Source organism: Delphinapterus leucas, chromosome 2 (genome assembly GCF_059928025.1).
Source record: "Delphinapterus leucas isolate spDelLeu-1000000601 "Yukka" chromosome 2, BTC_Dleu_Yukka2, whole genome shotgun sequence".
NCBI classification, from domain to species: domain Eukaryota; kingdom Metazoa; phylum Chordata; class Mammalia; order Artiodactyla; family Monodontidae; genus Delphinapterus; species Delphinapterus leucas.
The window spans coordinates 114,802,144-114,830,110 of NC_143130.1; the positions used below are offsets into that span (position 1 = coordinate 114,802,144).

At 36.5% G+C, this 27,967-nt stretch overlaps 2 protein-coding genes across 6 annotated transcripts in view; one reads left to right on the forward strand and one right to left on the reverse strand.

The window, feature by feature from the left end:
- Positions 1-16,243, forward strand: part of LOC111164158 (uncharacterized) — a 134,277-nt gene extending 118,034 nt beyond the window's left edge. The window contains exon 12 of the mRNA XM_089906261.1: positions 1-16,243. This exon is cut by the window's left edge and continues 44,216 nt beyond it. The gene's annotated coding sequence lies outside the window, so the exon portion shown is untranslated.
- HEATR5A (HEAT repeat containing 5A) overlaps positions 1-27,967 on the reverse strand; it is a 112,078-nt gene that overhangs the window by 67,834 nt on the left and 16,277 nt on the right. For 3 of the 5 annotated variants that reach the window (XM_089907561.1, XM_089907559.1, XM_022553555.3), the window contains 10 exons: positions 23,737-23,937; positions 22,324-22,535; positions 20,468-20,576; positions 16,317-16,466; positions 15,460-15,634; positions 11,497-11,657; positions 9,833-10,088; positions 9,064-9,219; positions 7,369-7,619; positions 4,834-4,945 (listed from right to left, as the gene is read on the reverse strand). In XM_089907561.1, the coding sequence (XP_089763687.1) occupies positions 4,834-4,945; positions 7,369-7,619; positions 9,064-9,219; positions 9,833-10,088; positions 11,497-11,657; positions 15,460-15,634; positions 16,317-16,466; positions 20,468-20,576; positions 22,324-22,535; positions 23,737-23,862 (1,708 nt within the window). In that variant the 5' untranslated portion in view covers positions 23,863-23,937. Of the gene's footprint in view, positions 1-4,833; positions 4,946-7,368; positions 7,620-9,063; positions 9,220-9,832; positions 10,089-11,496; positions 11,658-15,459; positions 15,635-16,316; positions 16,467-20,467; positions 20,577-22,323; positions 22,536-23,736; positions 23,938-27,967 lie in introns of those variants that run through there. The other 2 variants (XM_089907560.1, XM_089907562.1) reach the window with 2 other exon arrangements.

The following is a 27,967-nucleotide window of genomic DNA, read 5'->3' on the forward strand; positions in this document are numbered from 1 at the left end:
TGCACTGCTTATCTCCAAAGGTTTGTCCAGATCCAAACAACAGAGTGTACTTTAAAGTAGCCTGAAAAACTAATGTGCTACATAAACGCCAGGTACTACTGTTTGTAAGAAATAACATTGTATCCTGAAAGTAATTCTAACTTTTGATAGCAACTTTGTTCCAGGCCAAAAATCAGATGTGATACGTCTAAATGGAACTTTTTTTTTTTAATATTTCAAAGCAACATTTAAGAACTGAATACACAAACCCAGTAATGAAAGGCAATGTACTGTACAATGATAGCTTTTTATAGTTGTCCTTTGGTACCTGTGGGGGATAGGTTCTAGGACCAGCCCCCCTCCCCCGGCCAGATACCAAAATCTAAGGATACTTAAGTCCCTTATATAAAGTGGCATAGTACAATCTGTCCTCTATATCCGTGGATTTGGAACCCACGGATACAGACAGCTAACTGTAAGTATTTGATAGCATGCAGCATTATCAGTTAAGAAAACAGAACTACGACATATAAAAACCTAAACGCACAGCTTCTGTCCCCACGTAATATTCTTTAAAATTCTGGGGTTACCTTAAAATTCTCCTGTAAGTACTCCCTACTTCTTATTTCCATGTTCTGCTGACTGCATGCTTTTCTTCTGCAGTATGGCAGCACAGCATAGAACTGTACTGGGCTCTGAGGGAGACCACCTAGGTTAGCATCCCGGCTCCAACCACTTACTAGCTATTTCAACTTGGATAAGTCACTTAATCTTTTTGTGCCTCAATTTCCTACCTATAAGTGGGGATAACAACAGTATGTACCTCATGTGACAGTTTCTGAGGCTTATATGAGTTTATATAGAACAGTGCTCCACCCATGATAAGCATTTATATATCTGACATTAATCTTTTTGTGCCTCAATTTCCTACCTATAAGTGGGGATAACAACAGTATGTACCTCATGTGACAGTTTCTGAGGCTTATATGAGTTTATATAGAACAGTGCTCCACCCATGATAAGCATTTATATATCTGACATTATGTAGTTATCATTCAAAACTTGTCTTATTTGCATATGAAGAGGTGAGAGCATAATGGCAAAATGAAAGGGCAACAGCAAGCCAATCATTATTTTTTTTAAGCATGCAATTTAGTACATTAACAAAATAATTTCTTCATTTTTCTCCTGACTTGCTTTTTAGGAAGAGGCCCTAGGCTAATCCCTACAGCAAAATAAATCTAATTCACTCCTTGCTCACTACTTTCTTTGATGAAGTAGTACTAAAAACATCCCATAGAATTGGGATAAAATAAGGAAATTGGAGTAAGGCAATTAAGAGTAAGTGACTGTAAGAGGTTTCACATGCACACACAGGCATACTCATATAATGGGCTGTGGAAATAGAAAAAATTCTGAACGCAAAATTTAGTCAGATACCAAAAAACAAAGTAAGGATGAAGTCACTGGGAATACCCACAGTTGACAAAAGTTCCATATATATTTGCCATTGTACCCTTAAGATACCTCTCTAACTCAGGAGTGAACAGTGTAGCATCACGTCCCAGAGAGGTAACAAGATAATTTATTTCAGAAACATATGTAAACTAAGTTACTAAAAATGTTTGTAGTAATTACAAAGTTAAAAAAATAAACAAGAGTAAGTTCATTCACACCAAGAATAATGTTGGATCTAACAAAAACCAAACACACATTGTAGATACCTGCAAGTGAATCTAAGGTGTTGTATGTGGCATCAGATAAATTGGGAAGTATAGCAAAAAGGGATTAAAAATGTTGGAGTTCACATTTGAGGAGTGGACTTAAATGTGGTCTATATGAGTTTACATTAGCTCAGAACAGTGAATTTTTTAAAAATAATAATAAAAATTGTAAACGGTGAAGGAAATGCTGAAAATGCAAAACAGGTGTTAAAACTGCCAGGCAAAAATTAATAAAGCACTCAGACCGTCATCTAAATTCCATTTCCCACAAAATATAATCAGAGCTCCTTGGAGAACTGACTGGTTGCAAGCTGAGGCAGAAATTATTATTTTTTTTAAAATACATATACATAACTTTAATCACAGTTAAATATATACAACTATGCCAATCTCCTAGGTGCCTTCTGACCCGGGTCCTCTCTGATCCACTCCCCCTAACATCCCACTCCTTGGAAATAAGTCATTTCTAGAATTTTGTATCTAACTGCCCCTCATGCTAAGGCAGAAATTATGATGTAAAAGCTGGGACATCTTGTCATGCCAAAAATAAAGATGTTATCAAAGAACACTAGTTTCATATGAACCAACTACTAGGGGCTCCCAATGACTAAAGATGAAACAATTTGAAGATCAAACAATAATGACTGCAATGTTGTTGGTGGGAATGTAAATTGATACAGCCACTATGGAGAACAGTATGGAGGGTCCTCAAAAACTAAACATAGAACTACCATACAACCCAGCAATCCCACTACTGGGCATATACCCTGAGAAAACCATAATTCAAAAAGACACATGCAGCCCAGTGATTATTGCAGCCCTATTTACAATGGCCAGGACATGGAAACAACCTAAGTGTCCATCGACAGATGAATGGATAAAGAAGATGTGGCACTTATACACAATGGAATATTACTCAGCCATAAAAAGAAATGAAATTGAGTTATTTGTAGTGAGGTGGATGGATCTAGATTCTGTCATACAGAGTGAAGTTAAGCCAGAAAGAGAAAGTATGCTAACACAGGGGCAGGACAGGAATAAAGATGCAGACATAGAGAATGGACTTGAGGACACAGGGAGGGGGAAGGGTAAGCTGGGATGAAGTGAGAGAGTAGTACTGACATATATACACTACCAAATGTGAAACAGATAGCTAGTGGGAAGCAGCCGGATAGCACAGGGAGATCAGCTCTGTGCTTTGTGACCACCTAGAGGGGTGGGATAGGGAGGGTGGGAGGGAGACACAAGAGGGAGGGGATATGGGGATATATGTATATGTACAGCTGATTCACTTCGTTATACAGCAAAAACTAACATAACATTGTAAAGCAATTATACTCCAATAAAGATGTCAAAAAAAAATGACTGCATTCAACTGAAACATATAAAAATCTATGAGTTTATAAAGATATCTAAAAGCAAAACCTCACTGATACCCTTTGAAAATTACTAGCAACCCGTAACACATTCTAAAAATTGATAATAAAGTGAAAGAATCATGCATTAAGAAAAAAAAGCCCAAGAAAACAGCGAATTAAATAAAACATCAACTTAATTTTTATTCCTTTTTGCTTTGTTGAATATGAATGTGCATTAAAACATGATGTACTAATCTCTTTTATAAAGGAGAAAGGATCTCTTGTACTCTTCTTCCAATGGGATTACCCTGTTTTGAAAGCTTTTGTTCATTAAAATATTGCCATTTATTAAGTACTTTATCTTCCCCTTTAATTAACCAAGAATATCAATACAGCAGGCATGAAACACCTAGCCAAAAGCAAATAAAATCTTGACCACATTATTCCCATCACATTGTGAAATCATGATCTATGCCAGGGGCCAACAAACATTTTCTATTAAGGCCCATGCAATAAACATTTTTGGCTTTGAAAGCCATACTGTCTCTATTGCAATTACTCAATTCTGCCACTGCAGTGCCTAAAGGCTATACACAATATGTAAACAAATAATTATAGTTGTACTCTAATAAAAAGTTTATTTATGCACACTGAAAACTGACTTTCATATATTTCTCATGTATCACAAAATATCCTTTTTGTTTTTAAACCATTAAAAACATAAAAACCATTCTTAGCTCACAGGCTGTATAAAACAGGTGGCAAGCCAGATTTGGCCCATAGGTTGAACTCAGATCTAGTCCAATAAATCTCTTTAATCATCTCAAAAACATTAAAGTGGCTCTTCATTTATGATTGTTTATTTTAATTAAGCTCCTTTTAGATCAAATTACTTCAGAGGTGTCAAAATGATTTATTGGTCAAATCCATCTAGTTTCATATCCTAGCAGCAAACCACACAACTATACAAAGAAACTTAAAAGTATAGCTTTTATAAAGTAATAAAATAGAGTTTTAAAGTTACAGGATGTACATATAATAGTCATGATCATAAAATAATTACACTAATAAATAACAATTTAAATTTAATAAATATAATTTAAACATGCCTTATCCCTGTCAATGTAACTACCTTATTATTTTTCTTTTTTTGCAGTATGCGGGCCTCTCACTGTTGTGGCCTCTCCCATTGAGGAGCACAGGCTCCGGACGCGCAGGCTCAGCAGCCATGGCTCACGGGCCCAGATGCTCTGCGGCATGTGGGATCGTCCCAGACCGGGGCACGAACCCGTGTCCCCTGCATCGGCAGGTGGACTCTCAACCACTGCGCCACCAGGGAAGCCCGTAACTACCTTATTAGTGTCACCAAATTCTCAGAACAATTACAGAATTGGATTCATGGGCTATCGCATGTTCTCTTGCCTATCCTTATATTGTAGAAAATTTTTTTTCTGAAGATAGATGGGAATGATTTTGGGAAAAGCCAGACTCATTCAGAGTTTAGCGTGAAAGTTGATCAAATTGGCTTATCCTACTTAAGGTTCATAAATTGGTCTTGAAGAGAATTTCAAATAAAGACATCTAAAAACATTCTAAGGACTGGAGTAAATAAGTATATGGCTTCCTAAGGTGACTGCTAGGAGAAAAACGTTTATGTGCATATTTAAATTCTGGTATATATTAAGTTACTCTTGTCAAATCATACATTAGAATATTTATGCTCAGAAAACACCAAGCAGTCTGTAGTTATGTAAACCCTCCACAAGACTTACCTAAGGTCATCAGGGCAGCAATCAACAACCATCCAGCTTGTGTGCGCTGAGCTGAAAGGCGACTGTTTTGAGCAGCAGAACATAGCAAATCCTCTGCTAATGTCATAATAATCTATTGATGTATAGAAGAGCAAGGTAAAAAAAAAAAAAAAGTATATCAGTTTATAGGTTACTGGACAAATGACAGCAACTAATTATAACAATCTCTTGAAAAATTAACTCTTACACATAATAAATGTCCATGATAAAAGACTGTCATTCACATAGACTATACCATAGGACAATGTCGTACGTGAAACTAAAAAAAGTAACTTTTCAAGGATAAATTATAGGTTGTATAATAGGTATACAATAGGTATATTAGGTTGTACACAGCAACCCTATAATTCTTTGTGGAGTATATGTGACAACATTGTACAACCGTTCAAGTTTCGCTATATAAAATTTGAACTTACTTTTAGTTTTAAGCCACCATTTTCACAGATCTGTAATTACCAGAGGAAGTTTCATTACAGGACTCTCTCCTTTTAAAATTCTGCACACTACTTTGATGCCTGAGTGGCTGATAATAGTCTTTCCCGAGGCAATATACTATATAACCACAGTTAAACGTACTCACTAATCGCACAATGAAGTAGCTTCACAGTAAAGGGGGATTAATTAAAATGTTATATTTTAAAAGTCTAAGAAATAGTTCTAAAACAACACAGAGGAAAAACTAGATATTTCATCTTTATGGATAATGCATGCTTATAGAGTGCAAATGCCGACAGGCATCTAACATGTCTAAGAAAACATCTCTGTAACCAATCACCTCTAGAAGAGCAGCAAATATTGTGAGTTGGCACATACCTTTTCTAAAGAGGAAGGCTAGCATATTTTTAAACAACCAACCAACTTACTACTAACTTAGGACTGCTTGCAGCCTCTACTTGTCCCCCACCCTTTAAAAAGGGTGGGGACAAAACAAACCAAGCCTGTCTGCCTAAATTAATAAGATCTGAGGACATTAAATTTAATTAATACACGCAATGGCAATTCTTTGATTAGCAAGATGTGATGTGTTAGTTTAGAATATAACTAAAATAATAAATTTAACTGAATAACATCACCTCCTGAAGTTGCTGATCACCTTATCCCAAAGGCATTGGCAATATTCAAGATAATTTAAGAATTTTTGAAGTAACGGTGTATTTGTCTGCAAAGCCTAAACTGCAGAGAGTATACCATAATATTCATTAATAATGACGTGGAGGGACAAGAAAATGGAAAGGAACCATGGTGATTTTTTAAAAATTTCTTATGTGTGTGAGGCCCAGATTATGAGGGCTTTTCACTGTCAAACAATATTCTCTGACAACTGACAATTCCTATTCAAAAAGAAACAAAATTCCCACACCACGCTTTGCCTATTTTGTGTTTTTTATACGTATATATTTGTGTGTGTGTGTGTTTTATATTTGATTAACAAAATTTCTTTAGTCCTCTTTACAATTCTTTGTACATTAAAACTGGGTTATTTACTTTCTAGGTTCTGTATCGTTTATCTTTCTGAAAGTGCTACACTCAAAAGCCATTATTTTTCAGTAGCAAAGCAATTTGTCATCATTATGAGCTCCTGGTGTTTTATATATTTACTATGTTTCTATCCATTGTTATCATTATTTTTTTGGATGCACACATTATCCCCTTTGGTCGGGGGAGAGTCTAAAGTTATCTCCTGCATCCTTTTAAAATGAACACAGTCTCTGATGACTTCCCTGCTTTCCAGTACGACAAGATATTCCAGGCTTATACTGTACATTTCCTGTCCCAGATCTAGAACCAGCCATTCCTCCAAGGGGCCCTAATTCCTTTTCGGTTGGAAATGGTATTTAGGGCCATAATCTGGGCACTAGGGGTGTTTCCTGCTACTGGGTTGCCATTGCTTTTATGTCTGGACACTGTGAAAGGAAATTAAACACTCATACTAATATTTTCAATTTAAATTTAACATATGGGCCTTTTACTTAATTTTCTTGATTCTACAACGGTAGCTTTTTTTTTTTTTAATGGAAAATCTTGGCTCCTAAGAACATTCATTATCTACTTCATCTTACCAGGTATGTAAACTAATTCCAGAATAATACCACCAAGAATACCACTAACTACAAAATTATTAAATGAAGTTTAAGATTTCTTTTGAAGCTCTATTTGTCCTTTACAATGCAATTTTAAAATGTACTTCTATGGCAGAGCTGAATGTATGGAGAAAAAAAAAAGCCTTCAGGAACAAAATCTGTTACTAACTGGAGATATTTCTAACAAAAAGCAGAGAAAGCAACTCCTCTTTAAGTGTAGATACAAAATTTTTAACCATCCCTTGGTTTTTCACAGTAATTACTTTGATGATACTTAACACTTAAGTAGTAGTATAGCTGACAGCTCAGAAATTTGTCCTGCATGGTTCTTTACTGGGTGATACACAAGAAGACAATGATGTTTTTAAGAAAAACTTGAAATGTCACTATCATATGCGAAGAATGAAATCATTACCTTGCCCTTTCCGTGAGGAATTCCTAAAGGACAATGTTTCACTGCTCCCAGCAGAGCTGCCACTGCAAAACTAAAGCCAGTCACTGCTTCAGGTGAAGACTTAAGCACAGTAAGCCTTTCAAGGCAACGGTCTAAGAGAGGTGTTAGGTAGGAAGGTAGTGCCACAGCAATGCAGTGTAGACACCAGGCAGCTGCTAGTCGAACAGAAATGCTAGGATGAAGAGTAACTGAAATGACATTGTCAAGGACGCCTAGAAGGACAGAATAAACAAATGATGACTCAGCTACACAGATAAAACTCAGTCATCAAACAGTCAAAAGAGTAAGCAACCACATAGATATGAAATATATTATTTTTATCAAAAGCCAAATCAGAATTTAAAATATTAAGTGATACACAATTATAAATAATTTTTTTGTACCCAAGAGTTACTTCTACCAATATATCTCATGAAAATTGGCTTAAATTAAGTCAGGAGACAAAGGAAATTTTTATTTCCTAAATAAGCCAATGTTCTGCTTACTTTATCTTGAGGTCATTAATTTGGTACTAGGAATTAAAAATTACCAATATAAAAAAAATTATCAATAAATAACAAAAACATCTTGAGAAGAAATGTCACATCTTGCTTCATCCTCCTTTTCCTTTAAATCCTTTCTGGCACATTTCTCTACATAATCAGTATTCTCCCTATGTACCATATTTCTCTTAACCTGAGAACAAAATGTTGAAGAAAATCAAGGCTTCACTAGATCCCCAGTGGGTTACTAAGCCACTATGCAGACAGTGAAGTGCCACTACCAGTAAGAAAAAAAAGTCTACATTTGCTATAATTCAACATATACCTTCATCAAAACATGTTAACAGTTCATGTCAACTGCTACTTAAACAATATATGCCCTAGGATAAATAGGTTACAAACCGAATATAATGTAAGCTTCAGTCAGCAGGAATTGTGTAGCACAAAGGACAAAAGCCATTAAAGATGATTTTAAAAAGTAATTAAGTAAGCCAGTCACAAAAGGCCACATGCTGTATGGATTCCATTTATATTAAATCTTGTCCAGAATAGACAAATTCATAGAGACGGAAAAGAGATTAGTGGTTATCAGGGCCGGGGGGAGGGGAAATGACTGCTAGTGGGTGTAGGACTTCTTGGGGTGAAGAAAACATTCTGCAATTAGATAGTGGTAGAGTTTGCACAACTCTGTGAGTATACCAAAACCACTGAATTGTATACTTTAAAAGGGTGAACTTTATGGTATGTGAATTATCTCTCAAAGTGATTAAATAATTTTCAAAGAGAGAAAGAAAAGAGAATGCCTGAAAAGACCTTTAAGGAAGTAAATTACTTGTACCATACAGAAACTAATACTTTCACTGCAGATGAGAGATACGAGTTCAGGTTTACTTCTCCATTTTTGTGTTATCTTAAATATCTCCAGACAGGGGGTTGGAGATAGAGTGGCCTAGAGAACCATCTTTAGTTACAAAAGCAAAAGAAAAAAAAACAAAAACAAAAAAACAAACCTTTAAAAATCTTGATTATATATATTTCATAAAACAACTCTAATAAATCTATAGTGGAATCTATAATAAATGAGCTATATGAGGGAGCTTTTCTTCCTTGGAGAAAAGTTGTCTAAAGTAAAAGTAAAAACAAAGTATTCATACTAGTCACAAACAACAGATACCTGCACTTGAATCCTGTAGCAAAGGTGCAGCTGTGGTGCCGAGACTGTGTATGAGATTTCCAAGTTCTTGTAAAGCACATACCAACATATGCTGGCTGGCTGCTACATCTGCGGAGCCAAGCCGGGTTTCCAGATTACCGTCACTCATTACAGCATCTGATAGAAGTATAAGAATTAACTAGACATCACTGTTTTATTAAAATTTATTACAGAGGGTAGGTACTAGGAGCAGAAACATATGAAGGTAAAAATTAATACCTCCGCTTGATATATGTGAAACCCTTGACACAGTAACTAAAATACTAAAATGGGGACTTGCATCTATAGAGAAAGAATTAAACTAATATAACCAATTTAGTTCAAGCAACCTGATCAGAGATGCCTTATTACTCTTTTAGCAAGTGGCACTGAAAGGGAGAACTCCAATTTTATCAATACTCAAGATAAGCAGAGTAGACTTAGGACAGTACAAGAACTGAGATGAACTAATTGTTTCAAAGACAATGTATCTTAACTTCTATAGGAAAATTATGAATTCTGAGGAACTACTATCCACCAGCCTTTAAGATCAGTACATATATATAAAATAGTTCTTATCAAGGTAGATAATTTATGTCTCATCTATATATAGACTGCTTTACTCTGAAACAACTGACCTGTATTATAAAAGTGTTTTTTGGGTATTAATATAATTATATACCAGTCCAGCTTTTCCAAAAGGACAATCCCTTTAGCACTGTTAAAACAGACTCTCTTAGAAGATCCATACCCATAACTTTCTTTAACTTCCAGATAGCCTGGCAAATATCCTTGGCAGCAGCAATTTGAGCCTTTTCTCCAAGAAGGCCTCCAACAGTAGCTCGAAGGATAAATGAAACACAACGGCGACTGCAGACAGCGTCAATCTGAGTTTGGGTGGCCTTAGGGTGTGACTGTGAAACCAGGCTTAGGGTATGAGAAAGAAAGGCAGCAAAATTTTTCTCTAGCCATGCTCCTCCTAGTGTTGAAACAAACACCACGTAAGCCTAAAAAAGAAAAGAGTTTTATCTTCAAAATGAAATAATTTCAATTCTATATTAATGTTTTCACTTCCATGAAATATGCAGAATTTATTAACATTTCTTTTTAGTCTTTCCTCATTTATATAGCCACCTTAGTTATATAAATGTAGTACTGTTTTTCTGTTTGTTAAGCCAAAATTGAAGTATGCAGTCTTTCAACTGAGGTTTCATTTATGCTGCCTGCTTCATTTTGGTCAGACTACAAAGTTTCAGGATAGCCAGCATAGCTAGCTAATAAGTAAAATGTGCCTGTGACTTCTCCAAACAAAGCATTCAAACTCTTTAACATTCTGTGTTGGTTTTTTTTTCCTTCAATTTTTTGGCCACACGCTGAGCAGCATGTGGGATCTTAGTTCCCCAAACAGAGATCGAACCCATGCCCCCTACAGTGGAAGCCCGGAGTCTTAACCACTGGACCACCAGGGAAGTCCCTAAGGTCTTTAACATTCTGAACAAGAAAACCCAAATCAAACATATGAACACAGTGTAAGAATGAACTATGGTCTAATACCATAACTCTAAGGGAATTCAGTTCTAGAAACCAGAAAAGAAAGTTTATGGTTGACGAATCACTGCTCTTTATTTTCATGAATGTTAATGGTTTGGCTTGCTCCAGCGATACAGACAGTAGTTTTCTTATGTAATCTGTTTTCTTAAAATACACAGTTTACAATTATACTGGGATGTCTTATATTTTCATGAAATCTAATATCATACAGTATAAAATAAAGAGGATATATATGTGAATTTAAAAAAAAACATGTTTGCTTTGAACCATAATGGCATTTAGAAAACAAGATAGTTCAAGGAAAGAATGCAAAGACCTCTATATTGCCTTATTCTAAGACCCTCTTCCCAAGGTTTAGCTTTTTAAGTTTTGTTTAGGACCAAGAATTTAAGCACTTAGGTAGATTACATGCTGTAATCTTTATTTTGAAGTAGAAACCATATAAAACAGAAATATAATATTGCCCATGCCAAATATTATGTACCTAAAAGCTTAAATCAGAACTGTATAAGCACACACAAACACAATGGAAAACATGTTAAACCGCAAGACACATGGAAGCCCAAGGCCTAGAAACAAACAAAAAAATGTTGTTTATGTTTCAAAGGAAATAAACAATAGTCTCCCATCATTACAAACTGAAAACACATTGTGGGTAATAGCCTATTTAGTTGGCTTTGTATAAATAAGGTTCTCTTGTAATCTAGTTTTTTATAAAGCGTCTTGGCCTCACCCCATCTATTTATAAACATGAGACCATAAGTGATGACCTTGTACAGTATCACTTCCACCTGGAGTCAGATACTAAAACTTTCACTATAGGCCAGTGAGAATTACATTTAGATACTGATTTGTGATTCTAACCTGAGTAACTCCAACTCGGACATCCCTACTGACTGAACTGGTTCCTTTCAGCATATCTCCACTGGCTCGAAGAAATCCTGAACTCCCACGTAGAAACCCTGTTCCTAGTAATTCCAGAACTTCCTCCAGAGATACTCTGCGAACGCTTTGACGTGAGGCTGCTATAACAAAGAACAAAACAAAACATGTGATTCTATTTTACAGACTAAATTTTAATGCATGATCTTGGTTTGCATGATCTTGAACAGTATGTTAACAGAAACAAAAATAAACTAAAAATCCAAACAAAAGGCAAAATTTACAGGACATTACGCACACTAAAACATAAAGTCACACGACGGTTCAGAGGTCAAATCATAATGGACTCTGATGTATCATGTCAATGACATCTTAGAGTCCATGCCACTTTGAGATTATGACCTACTGCTCTCTTGTCCTCAAGTTAAACAAGGGAAAACATAAATAAACGGCCCTAGTTCTCCATGAGTGAGAATGCTATACAAAACTTTGAAAATTCTTTTGAAATACTAAAAAGGCCAAAATCACAATTTTATCTTTCTAAATGCTCTACAACTCTTAATGAAACTTACATAAAGTAACCACCATGGCCTGTTTTCTAAAAATTCTCAACTGCAAGTACAACTTTTGTTACATCCTCAGTCTCTGAAGAAAGCAAAGCTAAATATTACTAAAACTGCCCAGTCAACCCTTAGGCTGCAATAATTAAGAGCTCAGTTAAGCAGAATGTTTTAAATTTGTCTTCAGTTTGACATAGCTGAGTTTCTCCCTGTGAATATCTAGGGAATAACATCTCCTTTAAAAAAAGAACCCGTTTTCGCCCTTTCATTCTTCTGAAAAATGTTGGTCACAAGCTCTGATCCTCATTATTGACTTAAGTCATAAATAGTGGAAAAATAAACTTCTGTTAATCCAAGTCATGAACAAAAAATATACTCCTCAGCCTGAAGATGAAACAGATAAAAATCTATATTGGCACGTGGAAGAGGAACATAAGTGAATAGTACAAAATCCATGCTCTTGCGGATCATAAATTCTAAAAAGGAGAGACAACAATAAACATAACAAAGGACTAAGTAAAATAAACTCGTATGTACCCTTCACCTAGACTCCATGTCTTCCTTATCACTTTCTCATTTTTGAAGAGTACATATATGGCTAGTTGTAGTTATAGAAAAGCCCTCAATTTGAGTTTTTCCTCAAGAGAACTACATTAAGTAATACTGTAAGTCTTCTTAATGCATAACATCAAAAAGAAATGTCAGGCTTGGTGTCAATCTGTCCCTACATTAGCGATATTATCTTTGAACACCTGAATAAGGTGTCTTCCAGTCTTGTCCACTGTAAAATATTTTTCCATTTGTAATCACTATGCCACCTCTGTGGTGATACTTTTTTTTAAAAATAAATTTATTTATTTATTTTTGGCTGCGTTGGGTCTTCATTGCTGCGTGTGGGCTTTCTCTAGTTGTGGTGAGCGGGAGCTTACTCTTCCTTGTGGTGCGTGGGCTTCTCATTGCGGTAGCTTCTCTTGTTGTGGAACACGGGCTCTAGGTGCGTGGGCTCAGTAGTTGTGGCTTGTGGGCTCTAGAGCGCAGGCTCAGTAGTTGTAGTGCACGGGCTTAGTTGCTCCACGGCATGTGGGATCTTCCCGGACCAGGGCTCGAACCCGGGTCCCCTGCATTGGCAGGCGGATTCTTAACCACTGCGCCACCAGGGAAGCCCTCCTTTTTTCTTTAACAGGTTATAATCCATTTCTATCATTATTAATTTTAATACTATGCTGGATTTGACCAGCTTTTCTTCAGAAAGCTGGCCAGTGGAAGCTCCTCATTTTCTGGCACAAGACGCTCCAGGTTCATCCTCAGACTTTCCTTGCCCCGACCCCATGAGATGAGATGGGGAAAAGCACATGTTTTTATAGGGAATAATCCAAGAGAAGGAAAAGTTGATGTAGGAGAGGGGAGACTTCCTAGAGCTATGTCCTCGAGCAGGTGAGAGGATGAGCTCTAATACATATTGAACGTATGGCTTTAATAGAAGACGAGATAATTCATCTTAGTAACAGTGGAGAAGTCAGAGTATATGGGTATAGATGCTGGAAGGTGGTAGATTTAGTAGGGAAGCCTATGGAAGATAGGCCGTCAAATGAAAGTAACATGGGAGAAGATAAAGGTATAAAACAGTCAATTAGGAAAGTGGGACAGTGAATGGACGAGGGACATATAGTACGGCTTGAGGTTCATGGTCAAGAAGTAACTTTAAAGGATTCCATAAATCCTTGGCAACTTATGCCAATGTTAGGAAAATGTCATACTCAATCCCTGCTTTTTAAATGCCTTGGTAAAATATACCATTTATTAGAAGTCTGCTGATTTTACTAGGAAAATCATTTCAGTTCTGTACCTCATAATCTTCGAATATTGTGGCTGACTGTACAAACCTCCATTGTATTTCTTTTCCAAATTATTAAGCACTGTGTTGCTAACTATTAGTCTCCTACTTTAAAAAAATCTACTATGACATCTAGATCACTTTTTAGTTGTATGAAAGTAACTTAATTATAACACAAGCCTAGAACTTACAGATGCAAGATGACAGAATTCCTAACAAAAGATTAGGCCAAAGATTTTTTAGTGTGGGTGAAGCTGGTTCTTCACTTTGCTTAGTCTGATTGCAAAAATGCTGTTATTAGTTTAGTGCTACTCTAGGAGGATATACATTTAAATATTATTCACATTTGTTAGGCAATTCTGTATTTTGCTTGTTTTTACTGCAACTGTGTACTAGTGCTAATGATACATTTATGGAAATGAGCAATTCACATTTTCAAGAGGGTTTGATTAAACATGTCTTCTTCTAATTTCGATCTCTTAGATGGCTTAAGATTTAACCTTTTAAATGCCCTGAACAACTCTGAATTACAAGATTAGAAGAACCAAAACCTAAAAAAAAAATTTATTATGAATTTTAAACTTGTGGGTCTCAACTGGAGAATGAAGGGACTATATAGTTGCTAATGCTTCCTGGGTGATTCTGATATGCTGTACCCACTGTCCTCTCTCAGCTCTGGTTGAGAAACACTGGCTTAGAAGAAACCAGAACACTTCTTAATGTCACAATAAACAAGTTCTAGAGCAATGATTCTAAAACTTTAATGTGCATACAAAGTATCTGGGAATCTTGTTAAAATGAGAATTTGATTTAGTAAGTTAGGTGGCACCTGGGTTTCTGCACTTCTTAAGAGCTCCCAGGTGATGCTCGTACTCTCGGCTTGCAGATATTGAGGAGCAATGCTCTACAGAACAATCACATTTTCATTAGCGTGAGGCTGTTATTCTTTGGAGACAGAATAATAAAGCAAGTTTTTAATTATTCACCGATGTTTTATATACACTGTAGATTAAACTCAGGCAAACCCTTTTGTTTTCAAAAATACTCCATCCTTGCTCACTGCCTAGGAGTGTATAAATAGGGAATAAACACAAACACAAATTGTGCAAATACAGTAAACTTCAAGTATCTGCTGTTTGGAATTATTTACGTCATTGCTCCCTTACACCATCTAGAAGATGGCAGGCCAAATGTATGTAATCAGATGCACGCTGCTTAAAAAACAAATTCTCGAGGATTAGATCATATCTCTTATTGGACAACACTCCACAATTCACTTAAAAAAAAAAAAAAAGCCATGGTGTAGAGGAAGACAATGACTGAATAAAGCACATTTATTTAAGAGTTCTTTTAATTTTTTCCTCAAACTTTCACTGAATTGTTTTAAAATGAAATCTTAGGACTTATAGACATGTTTCCAAACTAAAATTTATATGATATTCTGCCTCTTTTCAAAAGTAATAATGGGTAGCAGTAATGCTACATATGTTTGTTTAAATCAACTGGGAAAAAATTATGGAAGACATTATGAAAATAATTACATGAATTTACCTGCTCCTGGATGTTTAGAAATTATAGCTTTGGCCAACACTGTGCCTAGTAGCTTTGAAACTGAAATCCGCACATCATAATTGGAGCCTTCAAAGGATTTAAAACATAGTGTGGCCACACTGTCCAGGTCTGTACTCCACATAAAGACGGCCTCATTCTGAAGTTCAAGGAGACACTGTTCAATCGGGAAAAAAAGAAATTAATGAAAAACAAAATATAAATGTCAGGTTCAGATCTACATAAGTTGCAGAACCTATCAAGATCTAGCAAAAATAATACACAAATCCAAAGTCTCTAAATAATGATTGTAGGGACAACAAGTGAATACTACTAAAAAGTCATAAAAATTATACTATACAAAGCAACGTGTCCACAAAGGGTAGGAGAAAGACCCATTTCTAATTCAGTGGGCTATGAAAAATGTCTGTAGAACCTATCTGTTGGCTATAAGCAATTGTGAGAATAATTCCAACATAAACACTTTACTATCTAACCAACTATGTTAAGAAAGCATGATAAAAACAAAACCAAATCATTTTCAAACAACATAAACCGTACATGTAAATTTTACACAATTATAGAGAGGAAGCACAGTGGAATGGAAGGAATACTTAGAGTCTGGTAACTTGAACTCCCCACTTCCAACAATGTGCTGCTAACCACTTTAAGAACCCTGGGAAATTCATATAATTCTCAGGGCCTCAGTCTCCTCATATGTTAAAATGAGATAGTCCTATCTGAATACCAAGGTTGCAGCTCTAAGATCATGTAGCTGTTTCTAGTGTTTTCACTGGAATAAACTGATTTAGTTGTCTTTATATTAATTTTTAGAAATTCTACTCATTAGACTATTTTACCTTTGCAGCAGCACAACGAACGGCCATGGATCTATCTGTTAAGCAGGATCTAGCAGCTTTATAAACATCCCTGTGGCAAGGTGTAGCAGCAGCTCCCAGTCCACTCAATATGTTTTGCAGACTCAGCATGATCTCATATCGACCTTGTGACTATCAAAGAGGAAAAAATTTAAAGAACAGGAAAAAAAATTCGCTGTGAAGAACAGTATTAAGCATTGAAATTTATCTGAGAAATACTCAGATTTTTGTACACACTAACCAACCTATTCTGACATCAAGACACATGAATAATTGCTATTTCTTAGTGTTTACTATTTTAAAAGTGTTACTTGTATATATTACACTTCAACATAATATGAATTTTATAGGGTTGATGTGCAGATTAAATGAAATTATATGGGAAGCACCAGGCATAAGACTTGCATGTTGTCAAGCACTCAATAAATGGTTGCTATAAATGAGGTAACATGGTAAGAGTGCATGGTCTGCCACCTACTAGCTATATGTCCTTGGGCAAATCTGTTTCTTTAGCTTAAAGATAAAAGTTAAATGATTGTTGTGAGGATCAAATGAGTTACTACATGTGAAGTGCTTAGAACAGTGCCTGACACACAGTAAATGCTCAGTTGAGTTCATAGCTATTGATATTTTACCATTTATTGGTTCAAGTATTTTAACTCAGAGGTTAAAAGTCTGGGTTTACATTTTAAAAGACCTGGGTTTGAATCTTGGCTCTGAACCTTAGTAGCTGTGTGACTTTAAGTTGTTCTTACTTATTTCTTCATCTATAAAATGAGGATAAGGGACCTCCCCAGCGGTCCAGTGGCTAAGACTCTGTGCTCCCACTGAAGGGGGCATGAGTTTGATGCCTGATCGGGGAACCAAGATCTCACATACTGCACAGCGTGGCCAAAAAAAAGAAATGAAAAAATGAAACGAGGATAAGATGAACCCCACTGTGCCAGTGTGAGAAGTAAACAAGCCCCTGTGGGGAAATCATTCACCACAGTGCCTGGACTTAGTAAACACTCAAGAAATAGTAGCTGCTTATATTATGATGTTTTACTAAATGTTCCAAATGCTTTCTATGTCTCAGGAAGTTAAGGCCACTATAGGTAAGTTAAATTTGGAGAAAGATCAAGTATCATTTTCATAGTAATGTTATTAATTTATTTTTGTTCAAAGGAGCATGATAGTAATTATAGGTAGACATTAACAAAATGAGTCCTAACGGGAAACTTCTTAACTTTCTTTTACGCCAATTTCAAATGCTATTTATCACTACTGGTGTGTATCAAAGATGGAAATCCCTTTTGACATCTCCAAAACGTTGTGGTATCAACTAAATCATAAAGGTAAAAGTGGAGGAGCAATAAAGTACTTAGCAATAACTTTAAATTTTCTTTTTTTAAAAAAATATTAATTTATTTGGTTGCACCAGGTCTTCGCTGTGGCAGGCAGGCTCCTTAGTTGTGACCTGCGAACTCTTAGTTGCAGCATGCATGTGGGATCTAGTTCCCTGACCAGGGATCGAATCCAGGCCCCCTGCATTGGGAGCATGGAATTTTATCCACTGTGCCACCAGGAAGTCCCTAACTTAAAATTTTCTGAAACCTATAGAGTAATCCTCTGTTAATCATGAGGCCTAAAAAGTATAGCTTAATCAATGGAGTTAAGAGAAAAAAAGTTTAAAGTGGCGATACCTCAGTAAATAAAAGATCTTACAGACACATCCTTTTAAATAAAACCAGATTTATGGATGTTAACGGTCTCTCCTCGTGGTTTGCTGTTAATCTCAACATAACTGAGAATTTTCCAGCCTTCCTGCCATTACTGGCACCTAGTTTCATATCATTGCGGGTGGGAAAGATACTTCATGCGATTTCAGTCTTCTTAAACTTGCCCAGACTTGTTTGGGACCTAATATGTGATCTACCCTGGTGAATGCTCTGTGCCCTAGAAGAAGTATGTTTTGCTGCTGTGGGGTGGAATGATCAGGTTACGTCCATTAGGTCCCACTGGTCTAATGTGTAGTTCACTCCAAGGTTTGCATGTTGATTTCTGTCTGGGTGATCTGTCCATTGATGAAAGGGGGGATAACTGCAGTCCCCACTATGACTGTACTGCTGTGTATTTCTCTCTTTAGGTCTGCCAATATTTGCTTTATAATTTAGATGCTCTGAGGGGTGTATAAATATTTACATTGTTATAACCTTTTTTTTTTTTTTTTTTTGTGGTACGCGGGCCTCTCACTGCTGTGGCCTCTCCCGCCGCAGAGCACAGGCTCCGGACGCGCAGGCTCAGTGGCCATGGCTCACGGGCCCAGCTGCTCCGCGGCACGTGGGATCCTCCCAGCCGGGGCACAAACCCGTGTCCCCTGCATCGGCAGGTGGACTCTCAACCACTGCGCCACCAGGGAAGCCCCTGTTATAACTATTCTAGTGATTATTGTAGCCATCATGCTACACATCCCTAATAGGTTACATTCTAATTAAACCTACTATTTACCACTTCATAGTGGCAAGACCCTTAAAACAGTACAATTCCATATACCCTCTCATATGCTTTATGTTGCTGTTTTTATATATTCTAATTCTATATATGTTAAAACCCACAATGCCTTCCATTTCTTTGTCTTCATCATGAGCTTTCTCTTACATAAATAAAGAATTAATGTATAGCCTATACCTGTGTCCACATGTTACCATTTATGGTGCTCAGTATCATTTTGTAAATCTGTTCACCTTCAGCATCAGGGTGCCTTCAGAGCAGAAAGATTTCCTTTTCCTTTCACCACTAAAAGACCTGCCACTGATAAATTATCTCAACTTCTATCCATCTTAAAATATCTGAATTTTCTCAGATTTTTCAAACATATTGTGCAAAGTTTTTTATGTTATAAAATGGTAATAAACTCTTATAAAAACTACAAAAAAAAATCTCTCCTCCTAAATTATCTTCTTCAATCTTTGTGTAAACTATTGATGCTCAGAAGTGATCTGCTGAGTTGATTCTCTCACCAGTTTTATGTTATGGACTTCACTTCTCCTTAAAATTCTTGAATCAGTTACATTCTTCTTGAAATTTGGCAGATTTTATTATTTATTTTATTTATTTATTTTTGCGGTACGTGGGCCTCTCACTGTTGTGGCCTCTCCCGTTGCGGAGCACAGGCTCTGGACTCACAGGCTCAGCGGCCATGGCTCACGGGCCCAGCCGCTCCGCGGCACGTGGGATCCTCCCGGACCGGGGCACGAACCTGTGTCCCCTGCATCGGCAGGTGGACTCTCAACCACTGCTCCACCAAGGAAGCCCAAATTTGGCAGATTTTACATTTGAATTTTCCCATGTTTTATCTTGATACAGTTAAAAAGAAATGTGTGTGACAGGTCAGCATTTTTATAAATTGTTTCAGGGCTGTTTTCTAGACTTTTTCCAAGCAAGGTAAGAACAGGTACTGGTGTGATTTTTTTATATTTAAAGGTGCTAAGTTATCCTTAAATATAAGGTACCACAGACTTAAAATTTTTGATATACAAACATACAAATGCTTTAATTTCAAAACTTGTTAAACTATAGTGGGCAAGAAATTACAGTATATCTTGGAAGTCCAATAAAGAGACAGTTACAAAAACAAAGGGTGTTTCACAATGGTAAATGATGCCAACAAATCAATGAGGCTAAGGCTGACAATATATATCCTGGCCACTGAAAGGTTATCCTGACCCTAGTCATGCTTATGTCCTCCACACTCTTTCCTACCCTGATTTTATTCCTTACACCCTTCTGATGCTGGTACAATACTAATCCATCCATCAGGTATATGGTAGTTACCAACTACGTATCTGGATCCTTGGTGACAAGCACTTGCTCTGGCACTAGTAAGTAGTATCAGATGGAAAAGGTGATGCAAGAAGAGGGAGCAGGGATGGGTCTGCCAGAGAAACACCTTAGTTTGTGCCCATTTGAATTTATCTGAATACACAAAAATTTATTGCACTATTGCTTTTCTAATAAAGATTCAATATACAAAGTACATATGTGCACTACCTAGAAATGTCATTTATGGATATATTTACATACATACTATGTATGCTTGTCATAGGTAAAGCTCTTTTATTGACTCAAGAAACCATAAAGTCTGTATTTACCTCTGCACTCTTCATAGCTTTAAGAATATTGCCCACTGTATCAGTAAAGGTGTTACCCAGTATTCTACCCAACTTCTTATACAAGGAACCCAAACACACCACAGCGGCGCTGGAACGACATTTAAATTAGAAATTAGTCATGAATGAAAAAACAGGAATAAAAGGATCTTAGCACATGTAAAGATGACTACTTAATTTTACCTTTTAAAGGATAAAATTTCCCAGAATCTATTCCACTGTTAAATCCTAGGGAATGACACTTAGGTGAGTATCAAATAATTACATTTTCAATACAAGAATTTAAAAAAGATATATCTTCAACTAATCTAAATCTCAGCCCAAAGATTCCATCCCCTCAAATTTTTTACAAAATAATTTTTAATAGAACTGAGCTTCATATATCAGATAATCAAAGATGGTCTTAAAGATAAAGAACAATGTTCTCATCAAGTCTGAAAACTTTATGGGAAAATACATTCTACTATAAGCTAAAAATTAAATAAACAAAAATTTCTATAACATTAGTACTATGCAACCATACATGGCAAATTGCCTTCTCTAAAAAACAGGTGATAAAATGAACTGAGTCCTACGGAGAAAGAAACTCAGTTGTTCTTTTAGGATCTTAGAAGAGTATTTTCCTATATATTTACTATTAATTTTCACTACTAAGCATTAATAAACTAAAAGAACATACCAAACGTGAAGAATTTAAAATACTTGTGCCTTAAACATTCAACTGCTAAAAATAAATTTTATTTATTTTTATATATTTATTTATTTGGCTGCACCGGGTCTTAGTTTTAGCACGTGGGATCTTCGTTGCAGTGTGAGGGATCTGGCTCCCTGACCAGAGATCGAACCCAGGCCGCCTGCATTGGCAGCATGGAGTCTTAACCACTGGACCACCAGGGAAGTCCCTCAACTGCTAAAATTTTTATCAGACAGTTTTGATCCCAAAATCTAAGCTTCAAATGTCTAAAGCATTTTTTTTTCTTTTTTTTTTTTTCTGTACGCGGGCCTCTCACTGCCGTGTCCTCTCCCGTTGCAGAGCACAGGCTCTGGACGCGCAGGCCCAGCAGCCATGGCCCACGGGCCCAGCCGCTCCGCGGCATGTGGGATCCTCCCAGACCAGGGCACGAACCCGCGTCCCCTGCAGGCGGACTCCCGACCACTGCGCCACTAGGGAAGCCCTAAAGCATTTTTTAAAAGAACTGTTTCTCAGTCCATGGGAAAATGTTAGATCTTTCTGAAAGTTAGATTCTTTAAAAAATGGGTAAAACAATTTGTATTCAGTTTCCTAATAATTATCAAGTAGTTTGGGTTCTTTTTTTTTTTTTTTAATATATATATTTTTATTTGACTGCATTGGGTCTTCGTTGCTGCGCATGGGCTTTCTCTAGTTGTGGCAAGCAGGGGCTACCCTGTTTGCAGTCCGTGGGCTTCTCACTGAGGTGGCTTCTCTTATTGTAGAGCACGGGCTCTAGGCGTGCAGGCTTCAGTAGTTGCAGCATGCAGGCTCAGCAGTTGTGGCACGGGGGCCCTAGAGCACGCAGGCTTCAGTAGCTGTGGCGTGTGGGCTCAGTAGTTGTGGTGCATGGGCTTAGTTGCTCCGCGGCATGTGGGATCTTCCAGGACCAGGGATTGAACCCATGTCCCCTGCACTGGCAGGTGGATCCTTAACCACTGCGTCACCAGAGAAGTCCAGGGGTTCTTTTTTTTAAAGACTTATTTTACTGAAGTACAGATGATAAACAATGCTGTGTTAATTTCTACTGTAGAGCAAAGTTTGGGTTCTTTATAAAAATGATACAACAAAGAAGAACTCTTTTATGTTCAGTTTTAACATAACTTACAGTTTGGTGGGAAGATAACTTGGAGAATCATCTTTGCTTCGAATAAGTTCATTACATTTATCGATTGTCTCATAAACAGAGAATGTATCTCCAATACTATAAAGAATGGCTAGATTCTTAGCAAGGAGTTTGCGAGTAGGAGGCCCTGGGGAGCTGTTCAACAAAGATAGGAGCTGTTCCACAAGAGTTTTCTGTTTCTCCCTTACATCACTCTAGAAAGGAAGGTAACAAAGATAATTCAAGTCAACATAATTACACATAATCCTCTAATATGATTTTTCTTTCATATAATTAAGAACTAACTAAAAGCCTCTAGAAAAATTATTTTGATTAAATAGTACAAATAAGTTGGTGGCATGGCTATTACACCTCATTAACAGGTAGTTTGTTGCCCTGCTGATATATCCAAAAAATAAATTCTGAACTACAGTATACTGGAGTCTTTGTGAACAAAGACAAGGGCTCTATTTTTTCTATGTCCTTCTTCTTAGGTTTGAAAGGTAGAGCAAATTTATATCTTAACTAGAGCTTCTTAGTTCTTAAGCCTCTGCCCAATATATATCTGCATCAATAAGCAGCAACCTAAAACCTATCACCAGAGCTGATCTTGTAATGGTTACCTGTTTTACTCAGATCATTTCTAAGTTCTGAAAAAGGAGTACAGAATATCATCACAGTGGTAATGGTATTCAGGTGCTCCCTGAGGCCTAAACCTCCACCATAAAATATTTGTTAATTTAGTGTATGGATTTTTGTCATTTGTTAAATTCTAAATGTCTCCATGAGTAGTGTCTTTGCACCATTTCTGCATTACATAGGGTGCTGTCATTCTGTAGAATATCTTTATTTTTAGGAGATGTATGCAAAAGTATTAGAAGTAAAGTAGCAACTCACATGGCTCTGTAAATCAGTTAAACATGGCAAAATGTTAACAACTGCTGAATGTCGGTAAAGGGTATGAGTGATTAGTCTTCACTTTCTGGTAGCCATTTCATAAACTTTTAAAAGGGAATATGTTTACTCAAAGGCTCCTCAATTCTTACTCCCCTTAAAGAGTTCACACTTTTTTTTAAAGTGAAACTCCCATCACATTATTTAGCGCTATACTGCACCAGGATGTCATGCATGTGGAGTGACACAAGGTACAGAAGACAATGATAATGAAATCTAACACAATGTGCTCTGTAGTTAGTTTTTAATATATTTGAAAGTCATACTACAAATACTGGCTAATTTGTTCCTGCTCTTTTGAACAGAAGAAACCTATTTCAATATAAAGTCTTACTAAGGGCTAACCTTCAAAAGCTAATTTAGGCTATACTGGACAGAACTAGAATATCAAATCAAAGGAACTTAAACATTATCTGGCAAGTAAAAAAAACCTCAAAAAACAGTTTTTGCAATTTTACTCACCCTGCTGGTTGCTAGCAAGAGCTTCTCCAAATATCTCAACCAATCAAAAATAAACTCTGCCTTCTGAACGTCACCCAGTTGATTGTATGCTTCTTCATTCAGCAGTAAGCTATGAGCTAATTCCATTCCTTGCAGAAAATTCTCCTAGCTGGTCACGATTCTTCTCATTAAACTTCAGTCAATATACCTAAGGAAAAAAACCTACAATAGAGGAAAATAATATTTTAAAAGGAGGGTGAAAAGGAACACAATCACAATACTGGAAATCTTCCACAGAAAAGCACAAAGAATAAATGGAGACATCTTTTGTAACAGCTCTAGGGTGAAACTGGGAAAATCCCAATAGTAAACCCTAGTTAACACTGACACAAAACCCCTTTTTTAGAGAGCAGAAAGGAAAACAGAGTAGGATTATTGACATTCACATGCAAAAAGTTGCTAAACAGAAGAGACGTTCCATTAAAATTTTGAAAATTTTAAGGTTAGACTACTCAAGATTTTCAATTTTCTCTGTAGCATAAGCACCTTTTTACTAAAATGGGTCATGGGTACATATTAACAAATGACCAAATATCCAGACCTCCTGCTAAAATTCTATAGTAAAGCTTGATGTCTCCCTGGATCTTTGCCTCCATAAATAACCTGTCATTTACCTGGAGGTTCAAGCCAGGAGCAGAGGGACTTATTCCTATTAAAACCTGTTCTCCCAATCTAACAAAGACACTGCCTGAGGCTAGGCGTTTTGGGAAAGAGTCCCATCCCAACAAGTATAGATAGTCTCCTTATCGCTGAGAGCCTTGCTGTGAAAGCAAACTCATGTTTCTGAAGGCACTTGGATGGATGTTGTCCAGGGATCATAGCAATAAAGATCATGTCTGCTCTGACCCAGATCCAATGTAGCCTTCACTTCTGTTGCAGGAAATAATCAACATAAGACAGAGGAGGTTTTGTTTTGTTTCAGATTCATGATCATCTCCTGGGTACACTCTAGTTCCTGTGTTGCTTATATACAACACATAAGCATGTGTGCACAATACACACACACATACACAAATCCATAAGATGGCATTTGTGGTTATGGAATTTTTTATTTCTAGGTGCATGCTCAAGTATATGGCAGTAAAACACCATGATGTCTGTAACTCATTTTCAAATGGTTAAGTACATCAATCAATTAGCCATATAATATGGCAAAATGTTAACAGTTGAATGTTGGTAGTGGGTATGTGAGTAATCATTTTACTGTTCTTCAATTTTTCTGTATTTTTTAAAAGATCACAATAAAAAGTTGGAAAAATTATTTAAGAAGAGAAATTTTTTAAAAAACATAAGTTGGCTTTAAAAAAAATCATTACTACTACTTACAGGAGTAACAGCTATCATCAAGAACATTAAATGACAGAGACAGTACCATATACATATAAGATGGATACTCCTATTCACTGATGTATCAAAAATAAATTTGATACCTTATAAATAAAACTCCAAGCTGAACAGAAACAGGTAATTGGAACTGCACTGAAATACAGACAGAATGCTACAGGTAATTAAACTAAACCATATAAAATACAGAGCTCATATTCCCCTAAATAAATCTCAATCTTTTGTAGAGAAGCCAGCAAGATGTATTAGAAAATCAGATGGGAGAGACATGGGAAGGCTTTTCTTTCCTTTATTTTTTTCTCCAAGAAAGTTTATGGGTATAAAATTACCTAGAGTATCACATCATCATTATTGTTAAATAAGTAAAAGAGCCCCTCTAAAAGACAGTAGTCGCAAACTGGTACACTGTTGGCTAAATTTGGCCTGCAATGTACGTACTAGGGAAAAAAATTAGTTACTAACATTTAAACACAAGATTTTACACAAAAATCTGGGTCCATATCCCATACAGCAATGAACGACGGAATCTAAGAGGGGCAGGGACTCTCCATCAGGCACAGTCGCCAGCTAGACTGCCTCATTCATTTACATTATTTGCCAACTTCTATGGGTATTCAAGTTTTCAACCCCTACTCTTTACCTTACTTTCGTCCTCTGGCTTGGGTTAATATCCTATATTTTCACTATGACGCTGCCCCAGAGGCCAAAAGACAGCTTTGATCACCACTGTCTTCTCAAACCTATGTACTGCTTTTAGCCATCTAGGTTGTCCCTCCCTAATTAGTCCTGCCCACACGCCCAGTGCCACCCATGACCTAGCACCAACTGCCCTCAAAACAAAACAGAAGTGCACATTAGATTATTTTCATAAACGTCAATTTTGAGGAACAAGAACAATATAAACAACCATGCTAACAAATTTACTTTTATAAAGATAACGTGAATTTTAGCTTCTTGTTTAAAAAACCCTCCTTTGGGCTTCCCTGGTGGCACAGTGGTTGAGAGTCCGCCTGCTGATGCAGGGGACACGGGTTCATGCCCTGGTCTGGGAAGATCTCACATGCCGCGGAGTGGCTGGGCCCGTGAGCCATGGCCGCTGAGCCTGCGCGTCCGGAGCCTGTGCTCCGCAACGGGAGAGGCCACAACAGTGAGAGGCCCACATACCGCAAAAAAAATAATAAAAAACCCTCCTTTACTTTCTTAAATTATCGAAGTGAACTGACCAAAATACATACAATTAAGGATAAAGTTAATAAATGTTACAGAAATAATTTCCAGAAGAAAGCTACTAAGTGTACCGAAGGTGAAAAGCAAGTTTGCACTCAGTATCTATGACTGTGAGAGGAAAAAAAAACCTGAGTATCATAGAGAAAACTTCTTATAACCACCAGGGCAACTCAAAATCTCAAGAATCAAATTACCCTTTTTAGAGGTCATTAGGACTGCTCAAGAGACATTTTTTTCCTTAGGCAGCAGCAATATTGTGGTGTAAAATGATCTATCAAGAAGCAAAATAGCTAACACAATGCAATAATAAATAATTCAGTAAAAGGTTGAGATCATAAGCAGGGCATAAAGTTATCTACAATGCCCTCAATACATTCCTCATATAAATCACTCCTAAAAGAAGCAGGCAATTCACATTGGTAATCCCACATCTAAACCCCCAAATCTAAAATGCACCTGCAATCTCCACATACCTACCATCAGTGAGAGAAGCAAATGCATTTTGCAAATAACAGATGCTCCTGCTCTAACCTACAGTTTCACTTTAGGATGATGAATACAAACGAAGTCAATCTACCGTTATGTTTTAATCTAACCACGACCCTATGGCTATATATACCTGAAGTATGCTTATTTTTCTAGTTTTTCTCTTATTTTCCATTTTTATCTTTGTTGAGATTACAAAGTGATTAGTTTATTAAAAGTGAGCATATATATCAATATATTTTTCAAGGTACAGTTATGCTACTTGAAAAAAAGATTCCATCAAACTGTTGTGTGCCAACTGTAATGCCAGCCATTATTTTTGACAGAAACTAATTATTTATTGATCACTCATTATAGTCCAGGCACTACTCCAAGCGCTTTACATTTTCTTGAATAATTAATTCGCAAAACTGTCCTTGGGTAGCTATTTTTATTAGCACTATTTTAAGATGAGGACATTGAGGCACAGAGAAGTTGAGTAGCTTTCCTAAGGTCACACAGAACCTGGTCATACACTTCAGCAATCTGACTCTAGATATATGTGCTTTAACCACAAGATACTATGCTGCTACCCTTTTATCCAATCAAGCCTGTCAAACACCTTGAAGCCAGGCATTTTATTTATTCATTCATTCATTTTTATTGAAATATAGTTGATGTGCAATATTATGTTAGTTTCAAGTGTACTACATAATGATTTGACATTTGCAAACATGAAATGATCACCATATCTGTATAGGGTTTACAGAACTATTTTGGGAATACATGCTGAAGTTTATGCAGGGGGGAATAAGTCTCCCTAATCTTTCTGGTCATTTTAGTTTTTTTAAATGATTTATTATGTCATTTTGAAGAGAGAAAAGAGAAAAAAAATCACATACATGCAAAGAAAACATCAAACACAAAATAAGATAGGTTTGTCGAATTGGTTTGTTGTTTTTTTCTTTCCAGAGCATTAAAAGACAATTTACAAAATGAATAAGCCACTCAGCAGTAAATGGAACTAATTCCAGAATGTATCAAGCAGTTAAAGTTTCGGAATCTTTCTCATGCTTAAATTTAAATTGCTTTTCTTTGACTCTCAACTCACGTCTCTAAAAGACATCACAACAGCTTCAACTCAGCCTCCAGTCTT